This window comes from Urocampus carinirostris, chromosome 19 (genome assembly GCF_059441175.1).
Source record: "Urocampus carinirostris isolate Australia breed hairy pipefish chromosome 19, RoL_Ucar_1.0, whole genome shotgun sequence".
NCBI classification, from domain to species: Eukaryota; Metazoa; Chordata; class Actinopteri; order Syngnathiformes; family Syngnathidae; genus Urocampus; species Urocampus carinirostris.
In genome coordinates this window covers 6,512,427-6,530,181 of record NC_142367.1, presented here as the reverse complement: position 1 = coordinate 6,530,181, position 17,755 = coordinate 6,512,427, and the positions used below count along the sequence as shown (strand labels likewise).

Here is a 17,755-nt window from a genome sequence, read left to right as displayed (position 1 = left end):
AATAAAACAAGGAAAAAAACTACATTCAGATATATGGATAATCATAAAAGATGCGTTATCCATCCATTATCTGCAGCACTTATCCTCAGTAGGATCGCGGGGGTGCTGGAGCCCAATTATCTCAAATTTAAAAGTAATAATGAATGTATAATCTTATGAACACTATTTTAGTGTTGGTTAAAACGGGAAGAGAATATCAATCCCAAAACAATGGTACCGATCTTATCCAAGTACTTGCTCAGTATCGATAATATCGATCTATGGATCGATTCCCCCACCCTTTCAAAAGAGTCAAGTCATGTTTATTTGTATAGCCCTTAATCGCAAGGAGTCTCAACGGGCTGCACAGATCATTGCAAACTACAGGCTATTATTACACCATACCCTGATCTAAAACCTACATGAGGGCAAGGGAAAACTCAAATACCACAAAATGAGGAAAAGAAGAGTGCCCTGATCAAAAACAACATTTTACGATATGCCATTGAGCAAAATTGAAAAATTATCCCCAAAATGTCTAAGAACATTTTGTATTTTTTTGTAATATTCAGTGTGTATAAGATATATACCTGTGTGCATAGCTAAGTTTTTTTCTCAATGTAACTGTAAAGGAAGTATTTAATTCTGTTCGACCACAAGGAAATGTTATGCTTATTTTACATACCATTTAATTACATTTACTTACATTTATAAATTTCAGGTGAATTGGCCGGTCCAAATTGTCCCTAGGTGTGAATGAGCGAATGAGTTGTCTGTCCCTGTGTGCCCTGCGATTGGCTGGCAACCAGTTCAGGGTGTCCCCTGCCCACTGCCCGGAGATGGCTGGGATGGTTTGCATGTGAGATGTATAAAAAGCCATCTTCTGGACACTTTCCAGATGCACTCAAAGTCATTTACACGATATGTACATATTTACATCCCAATAAAGTTAAAGAAAAAAAAAAGCTGCATAGTGGGCACTCACTTTCCCATCACGCTCAAAAGGTTTGCCTTCATGAAGGTGGAGAACCTTTTTGGCGTCATGCCCTCCACTTGACCTAAATCTTCCAGCTTGGAAAAGGCGCCTTGGACCTCCCGCCAGCCCAAGATGAGTTTGGCCTTCTTGTCGCCGATCTGCTGCAGACTCTTCAGTTCTTTGAGGGAGCCCGTGTTGAGGATCTGCAGGATCTTCCGTCGGGCCTGCTCCACGATAGACTTGTCCAGCTGAGACTCCCAGCAGTTGGGACGTTTATAAATTGCATCAAGCCAATTCAAAGCAGCTATTACGCCGATGTTGTAAAGAAATGCAAAAAAAAAACGGAAAAAAGTGGAGGAAAACAATACAAAGAAAAGAAAAGAAGAAATAGGTAGGGAAAATATTTTTAAAAGCCAGAAAAAAATGGAAAACAGAGAAACAATGAAACATTTTAAAAAAAAAAGATTAATTTATCAACCGCCAAGTGTTTTGAAATGATGGTTATTTCAAAGTTTTTTTTAACACCACTTGGCGCTAAATAATATATTTAAAAAACGAACCATGAAACTGGAATTCATTTTCCAAAATTTTTGCGAAAATCTGTTGTTTAAAAATGCTTGAGAAACACTTTAATCTGTTTAATGGAATTCTGTTACGATTTACGACTAAATCACTTCCGCCTTCTAATAATTGTTTTGTTTTTTGTAGTGATGGAAATTCCGGATCATTTTGGAGAACAGTCTCTTTCAGCTCTGGTCACTGAAAAGGGCAGCTCTTTCGGTTCCCAATTAGTTCTTTAGATTGTTTGGTTTTAATTATATCTTACCAGTAATAATGAACCATTTGGCACAAAATTAATTCATTTTGAAAATATATTATGACATAATATTATAATAGCCAATTTACAGTACACTTTGACCTCATTTTAACTGTCAAATTGCTCATTTTCTGCTAAGATACTCCTATTGCCCAGTCAACAGAGAGAGAGAGAGAAGGTACTGAAGGAAAGAGTGGGAAAAAAATTGGGAAAGAGGCACATAAAGGGAAAGAGTGGGTGAGGAAGAGAAAGATTGAGAAAGACAAATGGAGAGACAGAAAAAAAAGTGGGGGGAAGAGCGACACAGAGAGAGAGAGAGAAAGTCTAAAAGTGGGAAAGAAAGTAAAATGTTGAGAGAGAGGGGCGGGGGACAGAGGGAAAGAGAGAGGGTAAGAGAAAGAATGATTGGGTAAAGAGAGCAATATTGAGGCAAAGAGCAAGATGGAGACAGAAGAGATCGAGAGAGAGAGAACTGAAGGAAAGAGAGGGAAAGAGGGGAAAGAGGGACATACAGGGAAAGAGTGGGTGAGGGAGCGAGAAAGATTAAGAAAGACAAATGCTGAGATAGAAAAAAAAGAGTGATTGAGTGACAAAAAGGGAGAGAGAGAGCAAAAGTCTAAAATTGTGAAAGAAAGTTAAAGATTGAGAGAGGGAGAGAGAAGGAAATAGTGAGAGAGAAAGAAAGATTGGGGAAAGAGAGCAATTTTGAGGCAAAGAAAAAGAGAGTAAGATGGAGATAGCGGGTATGAGGAAGGGGAAGGAAAAAGATGAAGATTGTAAAAGGGAGAGAGAAAAAGTGGAGATAAAGATAGGGAGAAACAGGGAAAGAGTTAGAGAGAGAGAGAAAGTGTTTGAGAGAGAGAGAGTGAGGAGAAAGAAAGAAAGCGAAAGAGGTCAGAGAGAGCGTTTCGAAAGAAGCCGGATTCTAAAGTCTTTTCGTTCGCGAATGACCCATCCCATTATTTTTGAGCCTTCGCTGTTTCCGTCTTCTGGTGTGGCAAAATTTAGCATTGCGTGCTAGGCAGCGTTCGCTGCTCCTGCCGCTAGTTTTTATTACGCGTATCAGGGAAAATAAATCCAATGATTTGATCACTTGATTTTGCGATCGTTTTGGTGGCCGTCATATTGCGGCTGTGATGCTTTTTCACGATGGGAAATATTTTTGGCAAGAAAAGACAGAGCCGAGTGACGGAACAAGACAAGGCCGTTTTGGTAAGTTACTTGCTTGGGAAACTCCAGTCTTCAATTCTCTCCCGTATTAGTCTTTTTGTGATATTATTTTTAAGTTGTCGCTTTGAAATTTGCTGGAAAACGATTTTAACACTCATGTTTCCTGTCCAAAATGTGTAGAAATAGTAGACGTAAATGTTTAAAAATATACCCACAATTATGTACTGTATAAATAAACACATACATAAATCACGGAATAAATAAATATATGACATACATTCAATGTATTTATCCCACAAATATGTGCTATACAAATAAATAAATACATAAACAAATCATGTAATACATAAATATGACATATATTCAATGTATTCATCTGTTTATACATTTTGTCATTGCAGTGATTTTGTCTTTGTATTTTGTTATTGTTTTATTGTTGTATTCCATTGTTGTTTTTTTGTTGTCGTACTTTATTGTTGTTGTATTTTGTGTTTTGTTAATATTGTATTTTGTCTTTGTGTTTTGTCTTTACAGCATTTTGTTGTATTATAAATGGTAAATGGTCTGCATTTATATAGCGCTTTTCAAGTCAATGACTTCCCAAAGCGCTTTACAATGTGCTTCACACTTACAATTCTGTCATTGCAGTATTTTGTTGCTGTTGTATATCGTCCTTGTAGTATTTCGGTGTCTTATCATGTTGTAGTATTTTGTCAGTGCAGGCTATGTGGTGGGAGAGGGACACTGGCGCATATACTGGCAGGATGCCAGACTGCTCTTAGCCAGGGCAGATACCACTGGCGCCACGACAAGGTCCACGACAAGGTCCTCGGTACACTTGCTTACATCTTGGAGAAGGAAAGGCGGAAGAAGCACCAACCTCAACCTAGTCACATACATTCCATCCAGTTCGTCAGGGAAGGGGAAAAAACAGCATCCTCCGAGAAGACCAAGAAGAGCCTCCTGCAAACAGCGCCAGCATGGCAGATGTGGGTAGACCTGGCAAGGAAATTACACTTTCCCCAGGTAGTCTAAACTTCCTTGAGGCCAGACATCATGATTTGGTCAGTAGAGGCCCAAAAGATCATCCTGATTGAGCTAACTGTACCGTGGGAAGATGGATGCAGCGAAGCCCCTTAAAGGAAAAACGCCAAATATCAAGAACTGGTCCAACAGTGCAGGGACAAGGGATGGCAGACCTGGCTATTCCCAGTGGAGGCCGGGTGCAGGGGCTTCCCAGCACAGTCTTTATGGGACACATTAACAGCTCTGGGAATAAGTGGAAGGGAGGGGAAGGCAGCTGCCCGTAGGGTGAGGGAAGCCGCGGAGAGAGCCTCTTGCTGGCTCTGGAGTAGGAGAGGGGAGCTTAGCTGGAGATCAGGAGAAGATGGACAGTGACTGGCCATCACTGCCAGCCCGCCAACTTGACGGCGTTGTAGTTTAGGGTGGAAACGCCCAGTGACAGTTGGACACCACCTGTTGACATCTTCTCCTGGTTGAAGGCCACAGTCACTGAGCGACTGCAAAGTTAGCACTGATTAGAAGCGTGTGTAATACCATTGTAGTAGTTTGACCCGCGGACCGTAGCTAGCTCACCACTGTTCTTAACGCAACAAAATAGATGAGGTATTAGTTAATACAGTTAATGAAATTAGCAGTAACGTTAAAACATTCCGTCAGATAATTGTGCAAATCCTGCACATATGCGGTATTACAATTTGCCCGACACATAAATTATCAACATAACTAAAACTTTTTGAATAATATCACAAAGAAAGTGCAGGGCATGGAATCAAAGACATTTACTGGAAACTTCTCTCCCGCTCGCAGCAACTGAAACAGCAACGAGATAAACTGAGGCAGTACCAGAAAAGGATCGACCTGCAGCTAGAAAAAGAAAGACTATTAGCCAAGCAGCTTCTGAAAAATGGCAAGAAAGAGTAAGTATCACCCATTTTTTTAACATTTAATTGACTCAGAACACCACAATCTGTGTGGAGGTTCAGGGTTCAAGTCCAACTACTGCAGTGTCCCCGTGTGGAGTTTGCATGTTCTCCCCATGCCAGGACGCAGTGCAATTGTGTAATCGCAAGACACTGGGTTTTTTTTCACAAGTATTTATAGTACCATGTTTGTTTGTCTTATCTGAGTGACTGAGTGTTTGGCCAACCGGAATAGTTACAGTTCGGTTCTCAGCGGCCAATCATAGGCAAGTTTAACTTCATTAGCCAATAAAGGCAAGTTCACAGGAAGCACGCTATGCCTCAAACTTACGGCAACCCCAACAAAGAAGAAGGCGCCGTTTCCTAAGGTTAAACCATGACTTTACGGTTAAGCACAAAGAAAACCTAGCACGCAAAATGCAGTACTGGTTTAAAGAAATTGCAATAAGTTTTTTTTTTATTTTCACGACTATAAGGCGCACCTAGAAGCCTTTATTTTTTTTTCAAAAGCTGACCATGCGCCTTATATATGGATCAATATTGAGTCGTAAGGTCTCGCAACTAAGGCAAGCAGCCGCCGACTAGATTTTCCCTCGTAGGCAAAGTCTGCGGTGTATGCTGGGATATATACACCACTGTTTCATTACCGGCTGTGATTTTTAGACTGTGGACTTTAATGAAGGATATTTAGCTATGCCTTGGCATGGCTTTGATGCTAGGTCCTTAGCTTGGCCTTGCATTTGATTTTTGCATTCCGGAGATGGAATAAGAGCTTGCTCTGTCCACTCCACGCATCGGCCCGGTATTGCAGTACCTCCGGGAACGGTGCATTCGCAATGATCGCAACAAGGCTTTAGGGCTAGGACCTTAGCTTAGCCTTTTGGCTGAGAGTAAGTGTCCCGGCTCCTAGGCTTTGTAGCGTATAATGAACTGACCGATAACGGATAATGGATAATGAATAACGAAGATAGATCAATAACCCTTAAAAACCCCCCCCTAACCAATGTGTCGATCATTATTTGAATCGGTCACTATTGGCCAAAGTTATTCGGAGGTGAGGAAGGCGGGTCCTTTTTAGCATTTACAGACTCGCATAGGGTAAAGCGAGGCAAAACAAGGCATGCAATTGGCCGAAAAAGATGAATGTGAATCACAAGTTTGGTTGCTCTACGGTCTGGAGAACATTTTTTTACGACTTGTAGTCTGTATTTGTAAACAGGAATTATGGAGCTGAACAGGCAGCTAGCAACAAGCAATGTCCATCGATGCAGATGCTTCTCTGCGAATCACTTCTTTTATTTGTCGGCATTATCGCGTGTTTTGGAGTGTGTAACTATTTTACACTGCTGGATTTACTACACTCACGGATGTAGGAGGACCATGGTTGCGTACTATTATTGAACGTGATGGCTGCAAGACGACTTTGGTGAGCTACCGCGGATTTATAGTTTACAGCATCTTGTTTTCAACTGAACTTTGTTTCTGTGATGAGTCTATTTTTAAATTCAATTCAAAGTGTTTATTGTCATAAGCACAGTAAAGAACAATGTTTCCCTGCACAATGAAATTCTTACTATGCCATCCACACGGTTGTCAGCAAAAAGTAAAATGGAAATTAAGAAATGCTTGGCATTTCTTGAGTCGAATAAGTTTAACCATCCTAATGATATGTGGAATGACACATTTGAGTGATTGGTGACATTGTACAGACTCTGTGGTATTTCGTGTCCGAGACACGTATTTGCTTCTTTGCGAGCCGTTGGTATGTTAAGGGGTTAATTAGTTTGACTGAACTATCGGACTATTTTGTTGACGTTCCCACTATAGCGCCTTATAGTCTGGTGCGCTTTATGTATGGAAAATATACGGGGGAAAGCTATTTTGGGGGGGTGTGCCTTATAGTCGTGAAATTGCGTTATATTAAATCCTCCATTGTCATAAAATGTTGTCAAGTCAGGTTTTTTTGTGACCCCCTTAATCCTAAGAAGTCTCAAAGAGCTGTAGACTAGATTTTTAGAGTTTTTGAATTTAAAATCTACAACAGAAGGAATAGAAATCTCAGAAGCGTCCATAAAGTTTTTTCTTTGAGCACTTCATTATCATCAGATATTTTGGCATAGAAACCTTCCAGCTTGGATTTGTGAATAATGCTGCATCATTCCTATAAAAAAAGCCTACCATATGAAACTAAAATTAGGATTTTTATGACAGAGAAGTGGATTTAGCGGGTGGAAGTGATCTAAAAAGTTGGTGGTATGCACTGGTGGTGCAGCAGCTCATGGCTCCCCAGTTAAAAAAAAAAGTCCCAGAAGTTATTTTATTTTGGGGGTTGTATACAATCCATCTACCTCTATTTTTAACAGTATTATATTCGCATTGCAAAAGTAAATTATGATTTTACCCTATTGTCAGAAATGTCATTTGTTTTTTTTTCTAATTTTATATTTTTACTTCAATCTAACAAAATTGCACACACGTTGCAACAAAATATTAATCTTACCCATTATCATAAAATTCTGCTTGTTTTATTTTTAATTTTACTATATTTTTACTGAAGTCCATGGCAAAAGTATACATAAGGTCATTGCAAAAAAAGTCAGAAAATGTTGTTTATTTTAAAGGTTTTTTTGTCAATCTTATATTTTCTGATATATATATATATATATATATATATATTTATATATATATATATATATATATATATAATATATATAATATACACTCCAATATTTTATATAAAAATATATTGAGTGTTGACATTAAAAACGCAAATGAAGTGAAAATACATCTATGGACCTGAATGAGTCAATGGTAATAAAGAAATTGGAAAATAACCATGAAAGCCCTTTAAAGGTGCTTGAATTTGGCCACAAAAAAGGTGTACAAACCCTGTTACTACTTTGAGTGACGTAGTATTTCTCGTACTTAGCAAAGCGCTGCTCCTGCTCAAAAAGAAGCGTTACCAAGAGCAACTGTTGGACAAGACAGACAACCAGATCAGCAACCTGGAGCGAATGGTAAGTCATCGGTAACGGCGCCCGTCAAACTCACTGGGCCTCACCTTTCATCTGGTCGACGTTTCAGGTTCAAGACCTCGAGTTTGCCCTGATCGAGAAGAAAGTCATCGATGGCCTCCGAGTCGGGAACGAATGTCTGAAGAAAATGCACGAGGTGGGTGATCACAACTAAGGATCGACTGATATGGGTTTTTCAGGGCCGGTCCTGAAGCAGATTATGAGTATTAAGGAGGCTGGAAACCTATATTAATTTGCTGTAACTTTAATAGCTTTCTGAAACCTTTTACAGTAAATAAATTAGAATGTCAACACAACTAACATGACTAATCTTTCAATAAACCAAATACTAACAGTGCGGGAAATCAAATTGGGCTTTTCAGCAACTTGTATAACTCTACATAAAAACTTAAAAAGCTCGCTGTTTTTCTTACTATAAATGAATAAAAGCGTCAATGCAACCAACATAAGTTATACTAATAAACAAAAAGTGCATCAAAAGTTCAACTGAGCTTGGAAATTGAAAAGTGTTGGCACTTCTGTTTTAGAACCAGGTTGACAAACTAATGTTATGGTAACAGCTAATCACCCAGCCTCCCACTTTAGCGTGGTTTGTCTGCTCTTTCAATCACAAACACACATGCTTGATCGACAAACTAGTGTTATAAGAACTTAATATATCGGTCCCCATCTGAACGTGATTCCCCAAAATAGGTTAACTACACTTGACGCTATATCTTAATCACTCCCTTTTTTTTTAATCCGACTTTGAAATCCCAATATTATCAGCGGTCTTGATTCAGTCTAAAAAATACCTTGGGGTACTGTCAAATTGTAATCCCAAAAATATTTTTGCCGTTTTATTGCACTACTTTATAAAGCAAAGCCTGAGTTTTATATTTGACCACTGGATGACCCTCTATTGTTAAACAAGAAGCACTGTATTGTTATGTGAACAAAAACTAGTACCAAATGAGCACAGGGTATAGCAGCAAGATGCCAGACAAACATAGTGGCGACTACTGGATATGTATTCCAATATGTAAAAATACAAATTTCTCGACTTGTGAAATTTATAAAATTAACATTGGTACGATAGTTAATTTATTTTTGTATTTAGTGTTCATATCAATTTTGTTTTTTTACAGAAAAAAAAATATTTTTTTAATACTGAGGTACTAAATTTAAAACCGTGTCCCTTTAGGGACCCAATCCACTTCACTTTACATGATACTTTGTTGCAATCATGAGGACGTTATGAAAAAAAAACTGCAATGACTCTCCAATCCTCAAATTGTGATCAAATTTGACAAGCTACTAGGTAAAGCTTTAAGTTATTGTTTCACCTATTTTCCAGCGAAGATGCCCATGCTGCACTTAATTGCAAGCATTTAATAGCAAAAGAATTTGGCTGAGAATAAAAACCTTCTATGTCTGTGTGTTCCAATTTAGATGACCAAGTGTTGGCCATACGAGCAGTAAGGATTTTGGTTTGGGACAAAACTTCAGAGTTTTACCCTTCAAAAGAAACCAAAACCGTCCATATTCTTCAAATGGTTCAAGAACAACATTCGAATTACTTTGGATTGGGATTTTAGTCGAATTTTACAGGAACGTCAAGTGGTTAACATGTCGAAGTCCAACTTTGTTGGTGGTAGAAAGCATCTTTCTCTGCTTTTAGGTGTTTTTGTCAGTCCAGAGTGTTCTGTTGATGTGACGGCTTTAGGAGACACTCGAAATTGAATAAGATTGGCGTGTATGTAATAAGATTCTTCTATCCATTTCATGTATGTGTACAACTTAGACTGCAACGTTATTGAAGGCACAGTCTCAGGCAAAAAAGGGACAGAGTTACTGGTTAGCGAATCCGAATGCATAACACATTGCACGCTGGAACTCGGCGAAGTAGCAAAACCACAAATAGTAAAACAAGATGGAGCAAGGGATTACTGAATTAGCAAAACACATTGAAACACACAAGTCCAAGCTTTTCAGTTTTAAAAGTAATTTGCGACGCAGCATACAAAGAAACCGAAGATTAAAGGGGTCTTTTTCTTATTTTCAAGGCGATGTCCATCGAAGAAGTCGAGCGCATCATGGACGAAACGCACGACGCCGTCGAGTACCAAAGGGTAAGTAGACGTCGCAGGTTGTCAATAATCATAGTAAGTCACTTTTTTGATTTTACATTCATCTGCTCAGCAAATAGATGAGATTTTGGCCGGCTCGTTTTCGCAAGAGGACGAAGACGCCGTCCTGGCTGAGCTGGAGGCCATCACCCAGGTTCATTTTTATTTTCATACTATTATCATCGGATGGTTTGACAATGCCTTGGAAAAAAACTTAGAACTTTTTGACATGCATCCACATTTCAGGCTTCAAACTTAAAGCTAAACAACTAAAAATCCTTCTTAGAATCAACAATATGTGCAATACAATCATTCTAACACGTTATATTATTTGTTCAACAAAATATGAAAATTGTGCAAAAATAGTGGCCCCGTGTCCTCTCGCCTCAGCCAACTGACTCCAGAAGTTCCCTGATGACTTTAGAATGATGTAATATCGAACTTAATGACTAACAATGACAAAGTGCACCTGGGTATCATTAAGTGTCAGTTAAAATGGACTTGCTCTGTAATGGGCTCAAAGGTCCGTGAAAGGAGACGAAAGAACACAACAGGCAGAGTTTGGAAAAGTTCAAAGCAGGAATGGGATATTAGAGGATTTCGCAATCTTCACACATCTCCCGGAGCACTGTGCAAGCAATAATATCAAAACGGAAAGTAAATGTAAACGGTCTGCATTTATATAGCACTTTTCAAGTCAATGAAGACTTCCCAAAGCGCTTTGCAATTTGCTTCACACTTTTCCCTTTTACACACTAACTAACTGATAGCAGCGTCAGCCATGGAAGGCAACTACCTGCTATCAGGGGCATTAGGGATTCAGCGTCCTGCCCAAGGACACGTCGACATATAACACTGAGGAGCCGGGAATTGAACCTGCGACCTCTTGATCCCAAGACAATGCTTTACCTCCTGAGCCAATCGTGCCCCAAGAGCGTATAACCACTGCAAACCTAACAAAAGCAGGCTGTTCCTCTAAACTTTTGGCCTACATGAGGAGAAAACTAATCAGACAAACAACCAAGAGACCTGCGATCACATTGGATGACCAGGTACACACAGTTGAGGTGGGACAATCTGTGCATAAGGTTAGACATACTCAGCATAAATCTGCCCTGTATATGGAAGAGTGGCTTGAAAAAAAGTCATTTTTGAGAGAATACCATTAAAAAAAGCTTGTTTGGAATTTGCAAGAAACCACAAATAACAGGTGAAACAAGGTGCTCTGGTCAGAGGAGACCAAAAGTGAGCTTTTTGGGCTGAATGCAAAGCATTACTTTTGGCGTAAGCAGCACTGCACATCACCCTGAAAACACTATCCCCACCGTCAAACATGGTGGTGGCAGCATCACGCTCTGGGATTGCTTTTCTTGAGAAGGGACTGGAAAGATGGTTTGAGATGATGGGAAGATGGATAAAGCCAAATGCAGGGCAATTCTGGCAGAAAATATGAAGTCTTACAAGACACCTAAAATATGGCGCAGGTTCACCTTCCAACAGGACAACAATCCTAAACATAAAACAAAATATACAATAGAATATTGGTTAGGAACTGTACAAAAAATATCGAGCATTTTGGAAAGATCTGAAAAATGCTGTGCACAAACAATCACCATCAAACCTTTGGGAACTTGAGATGTTTGGTAAGGAAGAATGGGCAAATATTTCTGTTTCAAAATTTGAGACTTACTTAGCTTAAAGGACATGTAGCCGTGATCACAGCAAAATGATTTTGTAAAAAGTATTACGTGAAAGTGGGCCAATTGTTTTGCAATGTCTATATTTTGGTCATTTAGCTGGGTGTTACTTCTTACACACTCTCCAAGCATACGGAAGGACTCAAACGCTCACATTTTATATATTCTTAGAAAATATTTTCAGTTTTATCTATAAGTTTGAACCTTGAAATATGGCAATATGTCAAAAAGCACTTGGGACTTTTGCAAGGCACTGTCTGATGTTTTCTGTCAATTTTCTGCAGGGAGACTTGCTTCTTCCCGACGTCCCCTCAGACGAACTCCCTGCGGCTCCCGAGGCTGCTGATTACAAAGCAGGTAAGTCATCAGTGCCACCCTCTGGAAGAACGTTGCGTAAACATTCCCGTATTATCCGAACTGTAAGGCACACCCAAGAACCCCAAATTGGCCGGAAATTGGAACGTGCTCCTCAGAATACAACGCGCCTTATGTACGGAACAAACTGATAGGCCAATTGTTTTTTTCTCATATCGTAGCTGCCATTTTAAAAAGACGTACCCTTAATTGCAGGGGTCAAACTAATTTTACCCTGGGGGCCATTAAAGAAAAAAACATTTCAGACTATGACTATGAAGTGCTAGGGGTGTTTTTGGAGGCTCACAATTATGATTCAGTGATGTATAATTTGATTACAAAACAATTATTGAGGGACTTTTGCTTCACTAAGATTGAATATCTCGTAGTATGTATTGACCATGCATTGGTAAAACAACAATTGAATTAATTTTCACAAGACTAATTTATTTAACTTAGGGTATCACACGCAGCTGGAAAGTAACAAAAATAGCAGACAAACAGTAATTTGAATGATTGATTTGATATTTCAAAAGCATATGTTTTTTTTCCACTCTTTTTGATGAAAAGGTTTATCTAAATAGGAATTTCACTGTTACTTCATATCTATTAAAGAGCTCAAGCTTCTTTAAACCTCTGCAAAAACACCAAAGGTTTTCCTCAATGTTCTCCTGGTGATAAATGGCAGTCAGCAACTACAGCTACAGTGGGTGATTTGCACGTGGTGCGTGGATTTAACGACATCCAGTTGACATAAACAAACCGTAAGTTGTAGAAAGTAGAACATAATTAATAAGGAAAGTTTAACCGTAAATTAACTTGAACAGTCTTGTAGCTGACAATAGCCTATTGTGTGTAGACATCTGGCAGAAGTCATGGGAGGATGGTTTTGCAGGAATTCACAAGTTGTTATGCTGAGTGAGCCGGGGTGGGCGACCATCATGAATTGTTTTGAACACAGTATAAGACGCCAATGTGAGAAAAAGCACGTTGAACGTTTCTTGAAATAACGGGAAATCATGAACGTGTTTCTAGTACAATAAAGAGCGTTCCCTTTTTGCCATATCTCCTCTCTGCGTATATTTTGGGGCGACACCAGACAACGTTCTCTCCAAAAGTCACTTTTCTCTTGTGCTTCTCTCAGCATTGCAAAGGAAACCCACCTTTATATGGATTTTCAGCTAGATGGCTAGCTAGAAGTAGCTTTATAGTTAGCTAGAGAAAAACAGGTAAAAAAAGGATAGATCACTAGCTTAAAAAAATAAAAAAAGCCAACTTAATAGCCAGATATAAAGCTAAAAAAACAAGCTTGATAGCTAGCTAGAAAGGAGGGCAAAATATAACTTGATAACTAGCAAAAATATCAAATATTAGTTGTATGGCATGCAAAAATAGCTAGCTAACTAAAAATGGAGGACAGCTAGCTACCAAGCTTGAAAAAAGGAGCTTTACAAAACCAATACATTGGAATTCAGTTTGTTGTATTTACTGTAAAAAAAAAACAATGAATACACGTGTTTAATACATGCAGATTCTCGTTCTACTGTTGAAAAATAATTCGATTTGCCATGGCAAGCATGACACTCCCTTTCTCTTTTTTCTCTTTTTTTCTTTCTCTTATGCTCGTTATTTTCCTCCATCTCTTGCTCACTTTTTCTCTCTCTTTCTATATATTTATTGCTCTCTACTTTTCTCTAATTATTTTTCTCTTCTCTCCTTTTCTCTCATTCTTTTTTCTCTCTCCCTTTGTCCCTTTTTATTTCTCATTTCTCTCTTTTGTAGTTTCTTTCTCTCTTCTATACCTTTCTCTTCTCCAATTTGTTCTCCCTTTCTCTTTTAGTGTTCTCAAATTCTCTACCTCCCCTTTTCTCTTTCTGTCGTTCTCTCTTTTACTCTCTCAATTTTTCTTTCTCCCTCTCTTTCTTTATTTCTTTTATCTACTAGCCTGGCCTGTGAGATTTCTTTTCTAGCTAAAATGACTGACACCCCTCATCTAAAGAATTTTTTTTTCTCGCCAAAAATATGTCCACTTGGTGATGACAAAGCTAGGCCAAGCCACTCACAAAGCAACTTGCGCTATTATTCTCTCTAGCATATGAATAACCTATATTTTATGTTGACAATATAAGGGGATTGTGTCATAATAGTCTGTAGTTTGCAATAGTTTTTGATCTGTGCAGTCTTGAGACTCTTTGTGATTAAGGGCTATACAAATTAACATGACTTGAAAATATATTTTTTTTGTCCATAAAGACCATGAACTGGAATTTTTGGGAAATCTATATAATGTTAGTACTGTTATTACAAGGTTAATTATTTAACTGTCCTTAGGGGGCACCAGGTTGTAGACCCCTGCTCTATTGTTTGGCATTTAAAAAAATGTTTGCATTTGTAGCACGATCCATTCCGCACCAAAATGGAAATCAGTGTTTTTGGAACAGTAGCAATCATATGCATTTATGAATGAACAATCATGGAGATTTATATAAGTACGTGTTATGTTTCTTCTATTTGTCTTAAATGAATTTTATTAATGTATTATTATTTTTAAACCCAACATAGCTGGTGACTCACCCGTGTCGGCATCAGCAACAGATCGTCCACGCAAAAAGGCGGAAATGTTGGCCGCTTAATCATGTCGGTGGGACCTTCAAACCAACTTCAAGCGACCTCCAAGCGACCTTCGAACGCCATACGGTTTTATTCACCAAGTCCCGCCTCGCTCCGTGATTCGGAACTGCAAAATTGTTCCGCAAGTTTTGAGTGTGGCAAGACCTGCGCAGTCATATACACGCCTTTTTCTTTTTAAACCTTTTTTAAGAGGGCATCCGGCTCGGATTTCAAAATAAAGCCTGTCTGAAGATGGACATCAGTGGAAGGATTTTTGTAAAAGCTGAACAGATGTGAAGCGGATTGGTTTTCACAATAAAATTGCTTTCCAAGCTTGTATTCTGCTGCACTTTGTTTTGACCACCAGGGGGCGCAGATCTTCGTCAAATAGATGTTGGTTTTCTAGGGCCATCTTTGTCCTTTTGTGAGTCAAACATATTATTAAAAACAGACATATTTTGAAAGGAAAAAAATCTGCTACAGTAATGCTATACTACAAAAATACAATAAAAAATATCACACCAAGATTAACAAACATAGAACTTCAGAAATGCTACAGAAATCCCTGAAAAGTATTACCACCAATATATTATAGAAATACTATTAAAATATACTACAAAATACGACAACAGATATATCACAAAAATGCTATAAAAAAATTTACAAATACTACAGAAATACATACTACAGAAATGCGACAACAGGTATACTACAAAAAAAAGCTATGAAAATATTACAAATACTACAAGTGTTACCACAATATAAAAAAATCAACAGAAACACTATAAAAATACAGAAATATGACGACAGTAGTACAATAAATACCCTACTATAGAAATACTACTAAAATATTACCACTGCAATATTACGAACATACTACAGATATAGTACAAAAATGCTAACACAGATATACTATACAAATATTACAACAACAATGTTACAGAAGTACTACTCCAGCGAGAGTACAAACACAGTAGAGGGAAAATGCTACTAAATAAAACATTACCACAGCAATACTACAAAAATACTAGAGAAATATTAAAATCCAGCTATACTACAAAATGATTCCAACAGTAAAATTACAAAAATACTACAGGAAAAAACAGAAACTACTATCAGAGAAATACTAAAAATTATTTCATCAGAAATAATACAAATTGATTACTGCTCCAAAATACAAAACTTGTCTTTCTTTGAGAACATTTCAAAACCAATTTAAGAAAACAAATCTATTTAAAAACAAATATAAATATAACATACATGTATATTTATTCATAAGTGAAAATATAGTACAAGTCTCCAGGACCAGCCCCTTGGCCACAACTCAATGCGGCCCTTGACTCCAAAGAGTTTTCCCACCACTCCTCATCTAATAGTAGCTACTCCTTCTAATACAAAGTACGTGCTGTTTGCTTTGAATGGGAGTATCACACTGGAAAGCCCATATATTGTACTGACATTGTGCAAAAAAAATAGTCCGACAAAAGCAGGGGTCGGGAACCTATGGCTCGCGAGCCATATATGGCTCTTTCTACGAGTATCTGTGGCTCAGAGACAGATTTGATTGCATGTACAATTTCTCCATCTTGTCCAAAAGTTGTTTCGTCTATCCTATTAAGTTACACGTAAAGCTAGACCGAAACTTACTGACAAACAATTACTTCGCAGTATATATATGGCACGTTTTTCACTACAATTTACAGTCAAGGTGTCACACAAAAAAAATGGGGAAAAAAAAACTCGTTTTAGCTGTACAACGCTAAAGAATCCTTTATATAAAAGTTCACTATGTAATCTGTGTTCAGTGTTCAGATACCTTATGATGAATCCACAGAACTGTAAATACGCCAAAACACCGGAAGAGAACTTAGTCATTTGATTGGGTGAGTGGGAGGGATGGGGGGGGTTTGGGGTTTTTAAGGGTTATTGATCTATCTTCGTTATTCATTATCCATTATCGGTCAGTTCATAATACGCTACAAAGCCTAGGAGCCGGGACACTTACTCTCAGCCAAAAGGCCAAGCTAAGGTCCTAGCACTAAAGCCTTGCTGCGATCATTGCGAATGCACCGTTCCCGGAGGTACTGCAATACCGGGCCGGTGCGTGGAGTGGACAGAGCAAGCTCATATTCCATCTCCGAAATGCAAAAATCAAAGATAGTGACTTCATAGAAAGTACACAAAAGGCCAAGCTAAGGCCAAGCTAAGGCCAAAAGGCCAAGCTAAGGACCTAGCATCAAAGCCATGCAAAAAGTACAAGCACTCCTTCCCATCTCTCGCCAAAGGTAAGCACATAAGGCTTCCTATTCTCAGAATGTTGTGACGTTTTTACAAAATAAATGCTTGCATCTGGTTTTGAAACCAATATGTATGATAAAAAAGGGTCAAAAGGAGTTTAACCGATCTTGAGTCATTGCAAGAAAGAGACAAGTTTAAAGTGGTATGTTTGTTGATTTTGGGACAGGGGCTCTGGCATTATTCTTTTTTCATAATTTTTATCAAATCATCAAAAATAAATGTGCTGAAGACTAAGCTTTTGTCTGGGGCGCGGGTTTAGCAATTTAGTAAATTTGTCTCATAATATATGGTGTGGCTCTTTCCCAAAATAAAATTAATATTTTTTGCTTTTATGGCTCTTTGAGTCAAAAAGGTTCCCGACCCCTGGACTAAAGGGACAATGTGAAATTTTTAAAACCTTGATTCATTCAAATAAAACAATTGATTTGAATACTGGGCAAAAAAACCTGATCAATCAACCATTCATCCATTATCTGCATCGCTTATCCTCAGTAGGGTCGCGGGGGCGCTGGAGCCCACCCCAGCTGTTCTCGTGCAGTGGGCAGGGGACACCCTGAACTGGTTGCCAGCCAGTCACAGGGCACACAGGGAGACAATTCGCTCACTCATTCACACCTAAGGACACTTTGGACTGGCCAATTAATCTGACATGCATGTTTTTGGAATGTGGGAGGAAACCGGAGTGCCCGGAAGAAACCCACGCAAGCACGGGGGAGAACATGCAAACTCCACACAGAAGGTTCAATCTCATGACCCCAGAACTGTGCC

At 38.6% G+C, this 17,755-nt stretch overlaps 1 protein-coding gene and 2 pseudogenes across 1 annotated transcript; 2 read left to right on the top strand and 1 right to left on the bottom strand.

The window, feature by feature from the left end:
• Positions 1 to 2,685: 2,685 nt before the first annotated feature.
• LOC148347013 (charged multivesicular body protein 6-like) lies at positions 2,686 to 15,026 on the top strand. The gene is made up of 8 exons (XM_088324034.1): positions 2,686 to 2,984; positions 4,773 to 4,882; positions 7,815 to 7,902; positions 7,970 to 8,056; positions 9,966 to 10,031; positions 10,102 to 10,182; positions 12,010 to 12,082; positions 14,642 to 15,026. The coding sequence occupies exons 1-8, from the start codon at positions 2,922 to 2,924 to the stop codon at positions 14,710 to 14,712; spliced, it is 639 nt and encodes a 212-aa protein (XP_088180160.1). The 5' UTR covers positions 2,686 to 2,921; the 3' UTR covers positions 14,713 to 15,026.
• Positions 5,569 to 5,721, top strand: LOC148347014 (U2 spliceosomal RNA; annotated as a pseudogene).
• A 1,722-nt stretch (positions 15,027 to 16,748) lies between the features above and the next one.
• Positions 16,749 to 16,919, bottom strand: LOC148347012 (U2 spliceosomal RNA; annotated as a pseudogene).
• Between the last annotated feature and the right edge of the window lie 836 nt (positions 16,920 to 17,755).